At 41.8% G+C, this 13,123-nt stretch overlaps 1 protein-coding gene and 1 non-coding gene across 5 annotated transcripts in view; both read right to left on the bottom strand.

The window, feature by feature from the left end:
* Window positions 1–7,243, bottom strand: part of EDEM3 (ER degradation enhancing alpha-mannosidase like protein 3) — a 65,696-nt gene extending 58,453 nt beyond the window's left edge. For 3 of the 4 annotated variants that reach the window (XM_059673774.1, XM_059673775.1, XM_059673777.1), the window contains exons 1-2: window positions 6,851–7,242; window positions 2,269–2,314 (exon numbers count right to left, since the gene is read on the bottom strand). In XM_059673774.1, the coding sequence (XP_059529757.1) occupies window positions 2,269–2,314; window positions 6,851–7,011 (207 nt within the window). In that variant the 5' untranslated portion in view covers window positions 7,012–7,242. Of the gene's footprint in view, window positions 1–2,268; window positions 2,315–6,850 lie in introns of all 4 variants that reach the window. The other variant, XM_059673776.1, reaches the window with a different exon arrangement.
* LOC132221448 (U11 spliceosomal RNA) lies at window positions 1,067–1,199 on the bottom strand. The gene has a single exon (XR_009449995.1). It is a non-coding gene; the product is annotated as a U11 spliceosomal RNA (small nuclear RNA).
* Window positions 7,244–13,123: the final 5,880 nt, after the last annotated feature.

Raw genomic sequence — 13,123 nt, 5'->3', positions numbered from 1 at the left:
CACAAGAATTCAAGTCAGTTCTTAAAAAAAAAAAAGTAATAAGCATTTACATACCAGGCATCATGCTAGACACGGAACATATAAAAGATGAATTTATTAAAAATTAAAGAAAATGGTCCTTGTTTTCAAAAATCTTATACTCTATAATAGACCCTTTGCAATTATCCCCATTTTACATAGAAAGACACTGCTCAGAAGGGTTAAAATGATCTGTGTAGGTCCAAGCTATTAAATAGCTGAGAAGAGATGTGAACTCAAACCCACCTCACTCCAAAGCCCTTCCTTTTTTCTCTACAGCAAGCTGGTAGTGCTTCTGGGTGTAAAAACTGGAAAAAAATATCAACTGACTTCAAATAACAAACACAGAGCTCCTGCTCTCTGTTTAATATTTTAGGACTGTTTCATGTTCCTTGAGAATCTGAAAAGGGGAAGTGTAAATTCTAGACTAAATCTTGGGTTACAAAACTCAAATAAATGGAGTGAGCATAACACAGACGCACTGTAAGAATCACTCATGCTGTAAACAGTTGAACATTTAAAAACAAGTATTGCACAGACTGCAGATGGGTGGACCTCTACCAGAAAAATGGAGGGGAATGTTAACTGCAGTAGTACCCAGTCTTTGGAGCTGAAATTCCTCTCCTTTGTATCTTGTAGGTGGGTAGTTGTAATAGAAACCCAGTTAGGGTCCAATAGCTGCCCTCAATAGCTGCTCTGTCACAAACCCACTTATTAGGTGCATTCTATAGTAAGAAAAGTATGCTTATAAAACTTTCTACTATTTACCTAATAAGTGACAAGATATTAAAGATACTGTGCTTTATAAAGAGAGGAGACTCTTCATAGTGAGATGTATTGAATGGATGCAGCTATATGCCATTTTACTTAACTTTGGATCCAAAAGTATGCATTTATGAGATGGCTAAGGTTTGAGAGTGTAGCATGGATCCACTTGATCACCTCAAAACCATTAGCCTAGATTTGTTAAATTATGCTTTGCCCAAACTGAATTCACCAGGGATAAATGATCCTCCCCACCCCACCCCCGCCCCACCCCCTCCACACACAGGTTTCCAGGACCAACAATCACCAGCTGCCCAGATACCAAAATATTATGCTTCCAAAATCTCTTGATGTCAATTTCACACGTAGAGCAATCAAGCTGCCTTATGTGTGCCACTCTAACAGAGGCACCGTTGTTGTTGTTGTTTTTTAAATAAATAATTTTGAAAAAAATGTTAAGGAAATGACTAAGATCTTAAGAAATGAATTTAATGAGTATACAAAACTTCATCAACATCATATTCTAAAATTATTTATTAAGAACTCAATATGTACTCTTAAAAATATACAATATAAAAGGGAACAAGGATCATCAAATATAATACATATTTAAAGATACAAAAATTAAATGTTTAAAAATACAAAAATGAAAAAGTATATGTACTTAGATGTTATATTATTATATGAAGATATCTGAGTAATACATAATGAAAAATGGATTCATAGAATCCCATGAAAAATATTTAAAAGCAGAATGAACTAAAGTTAGTTCTCTATCAAACTTTTCCCAACTACATTTTTATAGGCCTTATCATAAAAGAAAATCTGCTGACATTTTCAAGTGTAAAAACAAGGTCATAAGCAGTAATTCTTAGAATAACTTGATTGAACTCTACAAAATTACACATACAATTTTCTTTTGAGCTCTAAAATTTGCTCTGTTGTGCAAAAGATCTCCAGAACTTTTTCATCTTGAAAAACTGAAACTGCTATTTCATCTCAAGTGAGCACCAAGACATTTTAAAACATTATGGGTCAGTGTACCAGAAAGCAAAATATATTCAAATCAAAGCCCACCATGAGGACATAATTTGGACAGAGACTACAAGTATTACTGAAAACAGGTTATTTATTTATTTATTTATTTTAAAAAATAATTTCCTTTAAGGCCAGAACTAACATCTTATTCATGTTTATGTCCACAATACATAGCTATAAAAAGCACTCAATAAACATCGTTGATAGCATCAAAGGAAACTGTTTAAATATACAGTTTCATAATGTAATTCAACTTCTTCTTACCTAGTCAATAAGTTGGTTCTCTAAGAACCACTACCAGGAATACTCTGTTAGCTTACATTTGTACTTATTTTTAAAAACTTTATTTTTAATGTGCTACTAATTCAGGTTTCAAAATTCCCATGACTATGCTCACAAAGTAATTTGTTCACATGAATGGTATATAAAAATAAGCTTTCTACTTACCATATAGTTGCCATAGGCATGATCAAACATTTCCAGTACTTGATTCCTAATTTTAAAAGAGCAGAAATAGAAAAAAGTATATTCTATTTATTGTTTTCCAAAAAGTAAATGTTCATTCATAAACATATACCAACAAAAAACATTTACTTGGAAGAGGACATAAGCAGAGTCAGGAAATACACCAGTGTTAGTCGACAAGCTTTCATGAACCACACAGAGAGGGGCCAAAGTTTTAGTATTCCTTCCTAACAACCCATGTAAAATTCATCTTATAATTTTTCCAAAGAAAACTGATGAATGATACATGCCATGCAGAGAAGGAAATGTGTTGCTGAAAAACAATTACCTCTTAACAAAATTATCTAACATCTATCTTGAAAGGGAGAATATTGTTGGAGAACCCCCAAAAGAAATACTATTACTTACACTATATAGTCTACCAAGAGAGAGGCATGGTGTATATATTGCTATGAAATAACAATACTCTATCAAGCCTCTGCCTCACCCCTTAAACTGAATAAAATCATTATGCATAGTTTAATACATATTTATTAATATGTTTGTCATGTTTTCATGAAGATAGATTTGATGATTTTATGGTGTACTCTTAGCTCTTTTTTAAAAAAAAATGTCAAAAGTCAAATAAACAATATTCACCTCTAAAATGAGAAAATTAATCCTCAAAAAGAGATTTGTGTGTTTGGGCTGTTTCTCAAAATCCCCAAATTGATTGTTAAATGGAGATTTCTGATCCCCACACCAGATTTACTAAATTAAAATCTGCAAGGTTGGGACCAAGGAATCAGTCTGTCAATTAAATGCTCTCAAGTTTGGGGGATTGAGTGCTACAGGAAAAACTATGAAAGTTAATATTATGGCTAAAATCTCAATAATTAGCAAGGGAAAAATAGTTTAGTAATCTTTTATTAACTCTTAATATTATTTCTAAGTTCCTAATTTTAAAAAAATGGCTGGGTGTAATTTTATTTTGCTTCTTGCTATATTGCACTTGCCAGTTTAAAATTTGTAATCATGGATGGATGAAATAATGGTAATAATAAAGCTAGCAGACAGAAACAGACTAATTTCCAGATCCTGGCTACAATGACCAGCAAAATCAAGTACATTCAAACTAGTGAACTGAATAAAGTAAGTCCTGACAACATTTTAAATTAATCATTTAAAAACACCTGACTCCTAAAAACAAGATCTTATCACTTTGCTAAAACATTAAATCTTTGTGTTTATATGTATCAAGTTATCTCAGAACATTCATTATATGCAGGTGATAAGGTCTCTCAAATTAGCTAATAAACCAAATAAATAAGAAATTAAAATTTCCCTTTCAAGCAATGATATCAATAAATGGAATATGGGAATTCTTTTTCCTTCCCCTGAAATAAAATTAATATAAGATTATTGCCAAGAAGTAGAAATTCCTGTGTCAATGTTAGTGCCTACCCATGTGTATTACAGATAACACAAGCTTTAACTCATTAATCCAACTTTGCAAGCATTCAATTTTCAAGAATATGAATTATGAATGCATACAAGGACATTCTTTTCCAATCCTTACATTTATACAGCACATGATCAGCAAATTCCACAACACAGACTTCAAAGTGGAGATATTTGATGTCCAGTTATCTCTCTCTCTCTCTCTCTGTCTCTCTCTCTGTCTCTCTTACTTTAACATAGAAGTCTTAACTAAATCATCTTTAAATACAGATGGTAGGATAATTACTGTATTAAACAAAAAATATTTCTTTAAAGTTTTATATCTATTCAACAAATTGGATTAAAATGTGTTGGAAATCAAATTCACAGTTTAAAAATTATGTCTTTTCATTTCAAAATAATTTCTACAAGTCAGCTTTTTCTAGTTAATTCACATTGCCTGCCAATATGCTACAGAGATTGTTTTATACTTTTAATGAAAATGTGATATTAACAACTGCTGCAACATTTAAAACACAAAAGCAAAAAACATCTTATTCCAGAAAGACTAGGTGAAATATTCCAAAAACTATACATTATAAGCGACTGAGTAATTGCTTACTGTTTGGGACAATTCCAGTCTTTATCATTAGTTTGGTTTGGGAGGAGAGGAAAAGAGGTAGGGCATTCTGCTTATCATAAATCATATTTGAGCTTAAAAACAAATCTCATGAGTCAAGATAAACCTCATGAGTCAAGAGTTCATCTTCCTGAAAATTTCCAGAGGGTAAAGCAGTCAAGTAATTGTGTACTTGAGGTTTATAGCTCTGGACTCTTATTCTACACTTACTCCAGAATAAGGAAATCTAAATCAACAGGCCTAATTACTGTAACTTACTTGCATAAATGTTCTCAAAATTTGATGGGAATTGGTTGGACTTTTTCCAGTTAAAAATTAACGTTGGTGAAAAATGACTATTCTTCAATTAGAAGTTTTTAATAAAAAAGGGAGAAAGGGGAGGAGTGGTGGTCAAATAAGATGCTTGAAGCTTCTTTTTCTAAGTCTTTGGAAGTGCAGGATAGTGGAGAGAGCATGGGCTCTGAGGCCACACAGACCTGGGTTTGAATACTGGCTCCACTATCTAGTAGCTTAGTGACTTTGAACAAATCAACCTTGAGTCTGTTTCCAAATCTGCAAAATGGGAATCACACCCACCTCGTTAAGAAACAGGGAGGATCACAGAGATAGCATGTAAAGTGCCTTGGGGCAGAGTAGGATTTTTCAGTAAAACAGTTATCGATGATACCTTCAATTCACAGAGAAAAAATTTAAGGTACTTATTAATTTACTGGTGATTTCTTTTTCAGAGCTGATATTTTCTCTTTTTTCCCATCACGCTCTTTCATTGCTATTTTATTTTAAAATACAAGACTCTTGCCCTAGCCAGTCTGGCTCAGTGGATAGCGCATCTGCCTGCGGACTGAAGGGTGCTGGGTTCCATTCCCGTCAAGGGCACATGCCCAGGTTCTGGGCTCAATTCCCGGTAGGGGGCGTGCATGAGACAGCCGATCAATGGTCCTCTCTCATCATTGATGTTTCTCTCTCTCTCTCTCTCCCTTTCCCTTCCTTTCTGAAATTAATAAAAATATATTTTAAGAAATAAAAATACAAGACTCTTGCCCAGCCAGTGTGGCGCAGTTGGTTGAACTTCTCCCCATTCACCAAAAGGACACCAGGGGTGTAGGCTCGATCCTCGGTAGGGGGCCTGCAGGAAGCAGCCCATGGATGTTTCTCTATCTCTCTCCTTTCCCTTCCTCTCTCTCTAAAATATCAATAAAAACATACTTTAAAAAAAAATACAAGACTCTTGCAACAACATAAACAATAAGAAAGTATATAAAATAAAACCTGATGGTTTCACCTCACCTTCTAAGCCCAAAGGGTAATAAGCTTCCCATGTTTTTCTGAGCTTAGACAACTTCTTTTCTTTAAAAAAAAAAAAAAAAAATATCCTGGGAATACATACATCCTGGATAGCCTTCCCATGATCTACCTCCTCCTTAATGTCTGAATATTATTCCATAGTATGGATGCTCCAAGGAACAATTTTGTAAAATGCACACGTTTGCACAGTTATCTCAACGTTGACAGAGCTTTTGCTTCTGCGGAACAGATTCCTGGAGGTGGGATCAATGAATCGGGGCGCATACGATTTAAATTCCAGGAGCCACAGCAACGTCGCTCCCATCAAGGTTCATTCCTCACACCTCGGCGAGCCAAGGCTCTCTCCATATGTTGTGCATTTGCTAACCTAACGATAAAAGGCAGCTGCCTCCTTGCTTCAAGGTGCACCTCTCCCACTGATGAGGTTGAGCTCCTTTTCATGTTTACTGACCATTTGAATCTCCTCTTGCTTCGTGAAATTAACTCTCCAAGCCCTTTGCCCATTTCCTATTGTTCTTGGCTTTTTTTGTTGTTGTTGTTCCTTATTCATCTGTGGGACCTAAAGTGTATTAGGAATACTGACGCCGAACTAAATGCTGTTAGAGTACCTGATCATTTTACGTCACTTTCAAGACTGATCAAACGAATCTGAGTGAAGTGAACGGGTATTACTTCATTGGGGCTTTTGAAAACACCATCGAATGAGTGTCCTCTTATGAAAATGGGGCGCAAGAAATGGTGAAACGGGTGAAGTTCACGTTCCACGGAGCCGCCCCTTTCGCCCTAACAGGTGTAAACATTATTTCCTTAACTCCTGGGAGATCGGCCACGTCTCCCCGGCCAGCGGGAGCGCACTCGTGCGCGGCGCCTAATCGCATCTTCCAGGAAAAGCCACCGCAGGACTCTCCCCGCGCGGCGACGCGGGCCACGGACACGGCAGCCGCGCTGACCCACCGCGCGGGCCTCCCGGAGCCGGCACTGTCCCCGACGGCCACGGCGACGCCCCGACGGCCCCCGGAGGTCACCAGGCGGGCGGCGGCCCCCACCTTCCCGGAACCTGTCCACCCCGCTAGGGCTCCCGCCAGGCCGCAGACGTCCCATCGCGGCCGGAGAGGCCGCTGCACGCCGGGTCGCAATGACAGGCACCTGGCCCGGGGTCAGCCCCACGAGGAAACCCACCCACCTGCCAAGCACCCTTACCCGAGCTTCTGTTTCTCCTCCCTGGTCATGGGCGCGGCCCCCGCCGTCCACATGGACGTGGCCGTCACCAGGCAGAGCGCGGCCGTCGTCGCCACCAGGCTCCAGGGCGCTCGCTGGGGGGCCGGGGACCCACAGCCCCGGTCGCCTCCGGCTTCGCTCATGGCCCCGCGGTTCCGCGCACGCGCAGCGGCTACGCCCGGGCCGTGGGACACATTGCGGGACGCGCGTGGCCAGGGGGCTGCGAGCTGTGCCGAGGGCGGGATGCGGAGTCCAGCGAGCGGCCGCCGTCGCCGAGCTGTTTCGCGAAGCCGCCGAGCCGGTCCCCGGCGCCAGCGCTGCCACCTCTGCCACCGCCCTCCGCCCTCGGCAGCCTGAGCGCCTCCCCCAGCTTTCCGGTGTCGTAGTCTAGGAAACCACCTCCCCCGGCGCTACTTCCGGGTAGGGTTCCAGACGACGAGCCCCAGGACCAATGGGGACCGGCGCGGAGAGGGGCTGGCTCCGAGGATAGGAGACAGCATTGGCCCGGAGAAGTGAGACGTGGACAAAAGGCGGGACTAAGGAGCGAATCTGGCGCTTGGGCCCGCCTCCGACCCGTGAACTTGCGACCTGAAGACTACCGGTCCCAGCGTGCACTGCATCCTCCCCGGCGGTCCCGCAACCCGACTCCACCTGCGGAGTTTCCACTCCGGGTGGGCGCGCGCGGCACCCTGGGACTTGTAGTCCTCCGAGGGTCCCGGGCGGTTCCTCGGATCCCGCTTTTGCGGCTCCCAGTGGTCAACCCTTCCTTGGTGGAGCCAGCCCTTCCTCCTGGCAGCTGGCCAGCTCTTTAGCCCTCTTGCCGCGAATGACGTTTCCCTGAAGGCCGGCAGAATGAGGCTCACATGTCCCTCGCTCGGTGCCACACTCTTTAGGGAACAGTGCTGGCTGGAGTAATCCTCTGTCCTCAGGGAGGTTGCAAAATACTAACAGCAATAATGACTTGAGCCTTCGAAAGCAGTATGCTGCGAGTTTTACTGGCACTCTCTCATGCACTCTTCCCAACCAAATTGCAAGAGAAAACTCAGGCTAGAGAAGTTAGTTAGGGAACAAGCCCTTGTCACACTGCTGGGTTAGGTAGGAGTCCAACCACCCTTATGACTCTGGAACCCCTTGCATGTAACCACTGCCTAACACCAGGAGCGTGAAGGAGAGCACCTGAGGCCTCAGACTTGATTAACAACAGTTATCTAAAAAGCTCACTGTAAAGAGAATGGTGTGAGTTGCAGACAAAGTTTAATGCAGGAGGTTGGAACTTGCAATTTATTTTTGATGACGTTGTCCCAGGTTAACCACGGGTAAAGTGAGGCTAGGGTTCCTTTTGAAAAACCACATTGTTATTCTTGTGTGATAATTCAGTGGGTAGGTGCAGCGGTTAGGAGCTTGGATGTGATCACCAAGGCCACAGGAAATGGCTTACTCATCCCCTTCGCAGCATTCAGCTCTCTGTCTGGAAATGTTTCTTCCTTGATTTCGATCACCTTGCATCATGCACCTCCCTCTCAGACTGACCATTCAGGGGACACCAGTGACTCCTCTTCCTTCACTGCGTCTCTTCCCTGTACATTAAGGTTTCCTTTCTGTCTTTTTTTTTCTTTTCTCTTTATACTCTATTTCATGATGATTTCTTCCACTCAGATGAATTCAACCATTTCCCTGTGGCTGATTTCTCAGTCAATATCTGCCTGATCTCAAGACACACATTTCCAGCTACCTAGTAGAAACTCCCTTTTGCCTGGCCCAAGGGACAAATGTCAGATGTTCATTGGTTCAGATTAATGCATCAGGATCATCTTCAACCCATCCCCTCCTTCATGGTTCGTGCCCAATCAGTTGCCAAATTATATACGTTCTCCTTCTGCTATCACTATCTTTCTTTCTACTCCTACTTCTGCTCAGTTCCAGGCTCCATTACCTCTTCCTGAACCATTGCAATGCCCTCCTGAATTACTTTCCTGCCAACCTACTCTTCTGTACATTGCTACCAGAGTTGGCATTCAAGGACATCTGTAAACCCTCTGAACACTTGTCTCCCTGCTACCCTGCCCTGCCCTCAAAGCCTACATGATAAATAACCAGATTCTCATGAACTTCCTAAGTTATATACTCTCTCTGTCTTTGCTCTTACTATCCCCTCATGTATCCCACCATCTTTGTCTGAAGCACCCTCACCACCCATGAAGTCTCAGATTCCATCTGAGACCCTCCCCAAACCTTCTGATCATTATACGTTATCCTCTCCCCTCTTCTTCCATTGCGTTCTGTGTTTTATTATTGTGCCATGTCCTCTATATTATGACGGCTCAGAGGATATTGACGTCAGTTTATTTATATGTGTGTTCAAAACCTCAGGACTATGCCTCTCCTGTTACAGATGCTCAAAAACTGTTGGATATACTTGTTTCCTTATTCCTTCAGTTTCCTTATCTAGAAAGTAGGAGTACTATACAGTGGGGCCTTGACTTACGAGTGTCCCGACTAACGAGTTTTTTGAGATACCAGCTGTCTCTCCGTGGATTTTTTGCTTTGAGTCGACAGAGTAATTTGAGTTAACGAGCTCCTTAACGAGCTCGGTCTCCGAACGAATTAAACTCCTAAGTCCAAGGCCCCACTGTAGTCCTTTTATCTACTTACATGGAGGCTGTGAAAACACATGAGGTCACTTCTGAACAATATTTGATTTTATCCTTTTTATGGACCTGCAACCCTATATCCGCCCCATCCTGGATCCGCGTTGGCAGCTTTAAGGATGAAGTTAGCTAAATAAATAATACCTGTGGATTGTTCTTGGCCCTGGCGCAGAGAACACGGTGAGTTAAAGGTCAACACCCATCGCCCAGTACTTGAAAACTAAGAACAAAGAAAACAGAAAAATAGTCAGTGACCTTCAGTACTGACTTTTAATGTGTAGAATTCTCTGGGTTATTTTTCCTTCCTCGGCTTATTTGTTTGTTTTCAAATGAACTCTGCACTTTAAAAGTGTATAATGAGAGCCTAAAATATGTTCTTTGTTAACTTGCTAAATAATAAGCACCTTTTTCTTTCTGGCTGAAATTCAATTTCTAGCCAAAACTGAGTCCATTTGGAGCCTAAAAGCATTAGAACTTTTATCATATCCCAGGTGGAGCCCCTGGAAGTGAAAGAAAAATATGTTCACACAGTGCATTTCAAAAGAGAACCCATTTTAACCCTTTAATGGAAATAACAGAATCTCTCAGTTAATTGGCAGTTTATGGACACTGGGAAAAATTTACACTCATCATTTTAAAACCCACACATGTTATTTTAGTGACAAAAATGACATAGGAGTTAAATAGGAGGGACCTTGGCCTATTGTACTGGGGGGAGAAACACTAGTGGGAAGCATACAAGAGAAGAAGGGTTTTTAAAGAATATGGACAAGATTTTGGATGTGTAACGCCCATTCAAAGTGACAAGAAATAAGACGCCCTTTAACCAGTTAAGAGTTTGTTTGCACAGCCTTGTGACTTATGTAAATAGGTGTGCTCACCTGGTGTTCTCTCTATTTACTTGCCGGGATGGATCAGGAGTTAGGGAAAGGGAGGAGTCCTGCTTAGGGTCTCATGGCTCAGATATAGTCCCAGGAGGCTGGGACCCGCTGTGTGACACTGGCTAGACAGCAGCAGTTGTCCCTAAATCACTTGAATTATTTAATATGACGGATCTGAAAACTCCTAAAACTCTGGTGTGGCATTGGGGAGTGGTGCTTTTGGCATTCTTCAAATCACTGTTCCCATTCTCTGGTAGTGTGTGGCATTCACAGAACACTTTTCTTCTTGAGAACCCAATCTTGCAAACACTAACAAGGACAGTACGCACTCTACGTTCACAACCAGAGACTTTAAGACCCTGGAAAGGGTGCTTCACAGAAAAGGTACTCAGGGAGTGTTGTGGACTGACTCCATGCTGGGCTGTCCGCCTGACTTCTCCAAATTCCAAGAAAGAGACTAGGAAATGTGGATGATTTATTGCCCCCAATGACGTTTCCGGGGCTTTTTCTACCTGTCAATCAAGATGTAAGACAGTGGTTGTGAACCTTGGCTGCACATTAGAATCACCTGGGAATCTTTTTAAAAATCCTGATTTCTGGGCCTCATCCTCCAGAAATTCTGTTTCTTTGTTACTCATGTTGTGGCCCCACCCCATAACGAAGAAACAGAATTTCCGGAGGATGAGGCCCAGAAATCAGGATTTTAAAAAGATTCCCAGGTGATTCTAATGTGCAGCCAAGGTTGAGAACCACTGATGAAAGATCTTCAAAATCACTCTAACCTCAGACTCTTTTTTTTTTTTTTTTTGCAAATATATTTTATTGATTTTTTTTACAGAGAGGAAGGGAGAGGGATAGAGAGTTAAAAACATCAATCAGCCGCCTCCCGCACACCCCCCACCGGGGACATGCCCGCAACCAAGGTACATGCCCCTGACTGGAATCGAACCCGGGACCCCTCAGTCTGCAGGCAGACACTCCATTCACTGAGCCAAACCAGTCAGGGCCAACCTCAGACTTTTATTCCACTTCCCTCAGTGACTCTTGCACCAGCTCTCACAGGCAAGTCGTATTTAATGTTAAGCTTGCACATGTGGTTGAGTGTCTCACTTAGCAGCCATGTACTTTATGTATCAGGAAAAAATGGGCAAGTCCATGGCTCGTCACAAGCTAGTGCCTACATCCCCATTTGCACTACCAACATAGTTTTTACTTGACATTTCAGTTGGGACACACAGGTTTTCAGGCAGCATCATTCAACATCATTCCACACAGGTAGCACAGGTAGTGTAGGTGGCCAAGAACAATGGCTCTGAGCCAGTTCTGCTACGTATTAGCCATATTATCTTAAGCAAATTACTAAATGTCTTTGTGCCTTCGTTCTCTCATTTGTAAACAGGAATAAGAATACAGTGAGCCCTCCATATCTGTGGGTTCCGCATCCGGGATTCAACCAACCATGGATAGAAAAGATTCCCCTGAAAAGCTTACATTGTTGTTAATGTGCTGTCAAGATGATAGGATGATGTGTGTAAAATATCTAGCACGATTTGAAAGAACTCAATAAAGAGTAGCTATTGATACTCTCATTATTATGGGGTAGACAGTTACGGCTAAGATTAAGATTCTTGGGTGAAGGCAGCTCTTCCACAGCCCCCAGCGCCTTGATTTCACATGCGGCCCTGAGTCTTGTTTATAACTTGAGCCGTTTATTGGATGGTGACGCCACTCACCAAAGTAGAAACCACAGGATGAAGAGCAGTTGGGGAGAGGAAGCTATATGATGAGTTCAGCTGGGACGTGGTGAGTTTGAGTTTAAGGTTCATGTTTGACATCTAAGTGAAGGAATACAATAAGCAACTGGATATATCTGAGAGAGAGAGAGAGAGAGAGAGAGAGAGAGAGAGAGAGAGAGAGAGAGATTGATTCTGGATAGGAGGTAGTTAAAAGTCATGGAACAGTAGTTCTTAACCTGAGGGATAAGGACCCTGAGGAGGTCACTAGTTGCTTCAGGATGTTCATGTAATCCTAAAATAGCATGCAACAAGCCCCCGCCCCTCGCCCCCCCCCCCCAAGTGTATTTCATTATAATCTCCAAGGGGTTCGTGACTCCAAAAAGTCGAACAATGAAGGGTGAAAAGAGAAGGTTCAGGAAGGAACACGGGGGATCGCCAACTTTTAAGAAGTGGAAGAATATCAAAGGAAAGAAGATCAGAAAGTTTGGAAGCAAACCAGAGAAAAGAGTCACAGAAATCAAAGGAAGAGCAAGTGTCAGGAGGGAGTGGCCAATAGTAAACCAGGCTGCAGGAAGTTCAAATGAGATAAGGACACAAAGGTCTTTATTTTATTTGCAAATTCCCTCATGGTGGGTTCTGTAAGCAGTGAATACTCAGCAAATGTTGCCAGGATCATTAATCCAATAAACAATTTGAGAGGAGTTGAAGTATAAATGATACGGCAATAGAAGGATTCATTAGATTTGCTTTTACATTAAAGCATGAAACATTAAATTAGACAGCACCAATGAGGCCACTTTATAAAGTCTGTTAAGTGGTGAACTACGTCAGTCTCCCAGGTAACTGGAGCTAACTTCATACACAATAAAGTAGGCTGCCACTTCCATGAAGTAGTCAAAAAGATAATGTCTCTGCGTAGTTCATTACCCCTCCTTCTGCTATATTATAATGCCTGGAAAACCAATTATTCTGGAAGCATGCGCATGTCCA

This window comes from Myotis daubentonii, chromosome 18 (genome assembly GCF_963259705.1).
Source record: "Myotis daubentonii chromosome 18, mMyoDau2.1, whole genome shotgun sequence".
Lineage (NCBI taxonomy): Eukaryota > Metazoa > Chordata > Mammalia > Chiroptera > Vespertilionidae > Myotis > Myotis daubentonii.
This window is presented reverse-complemented; position numbering and strand designations above follow the sequence as displayed.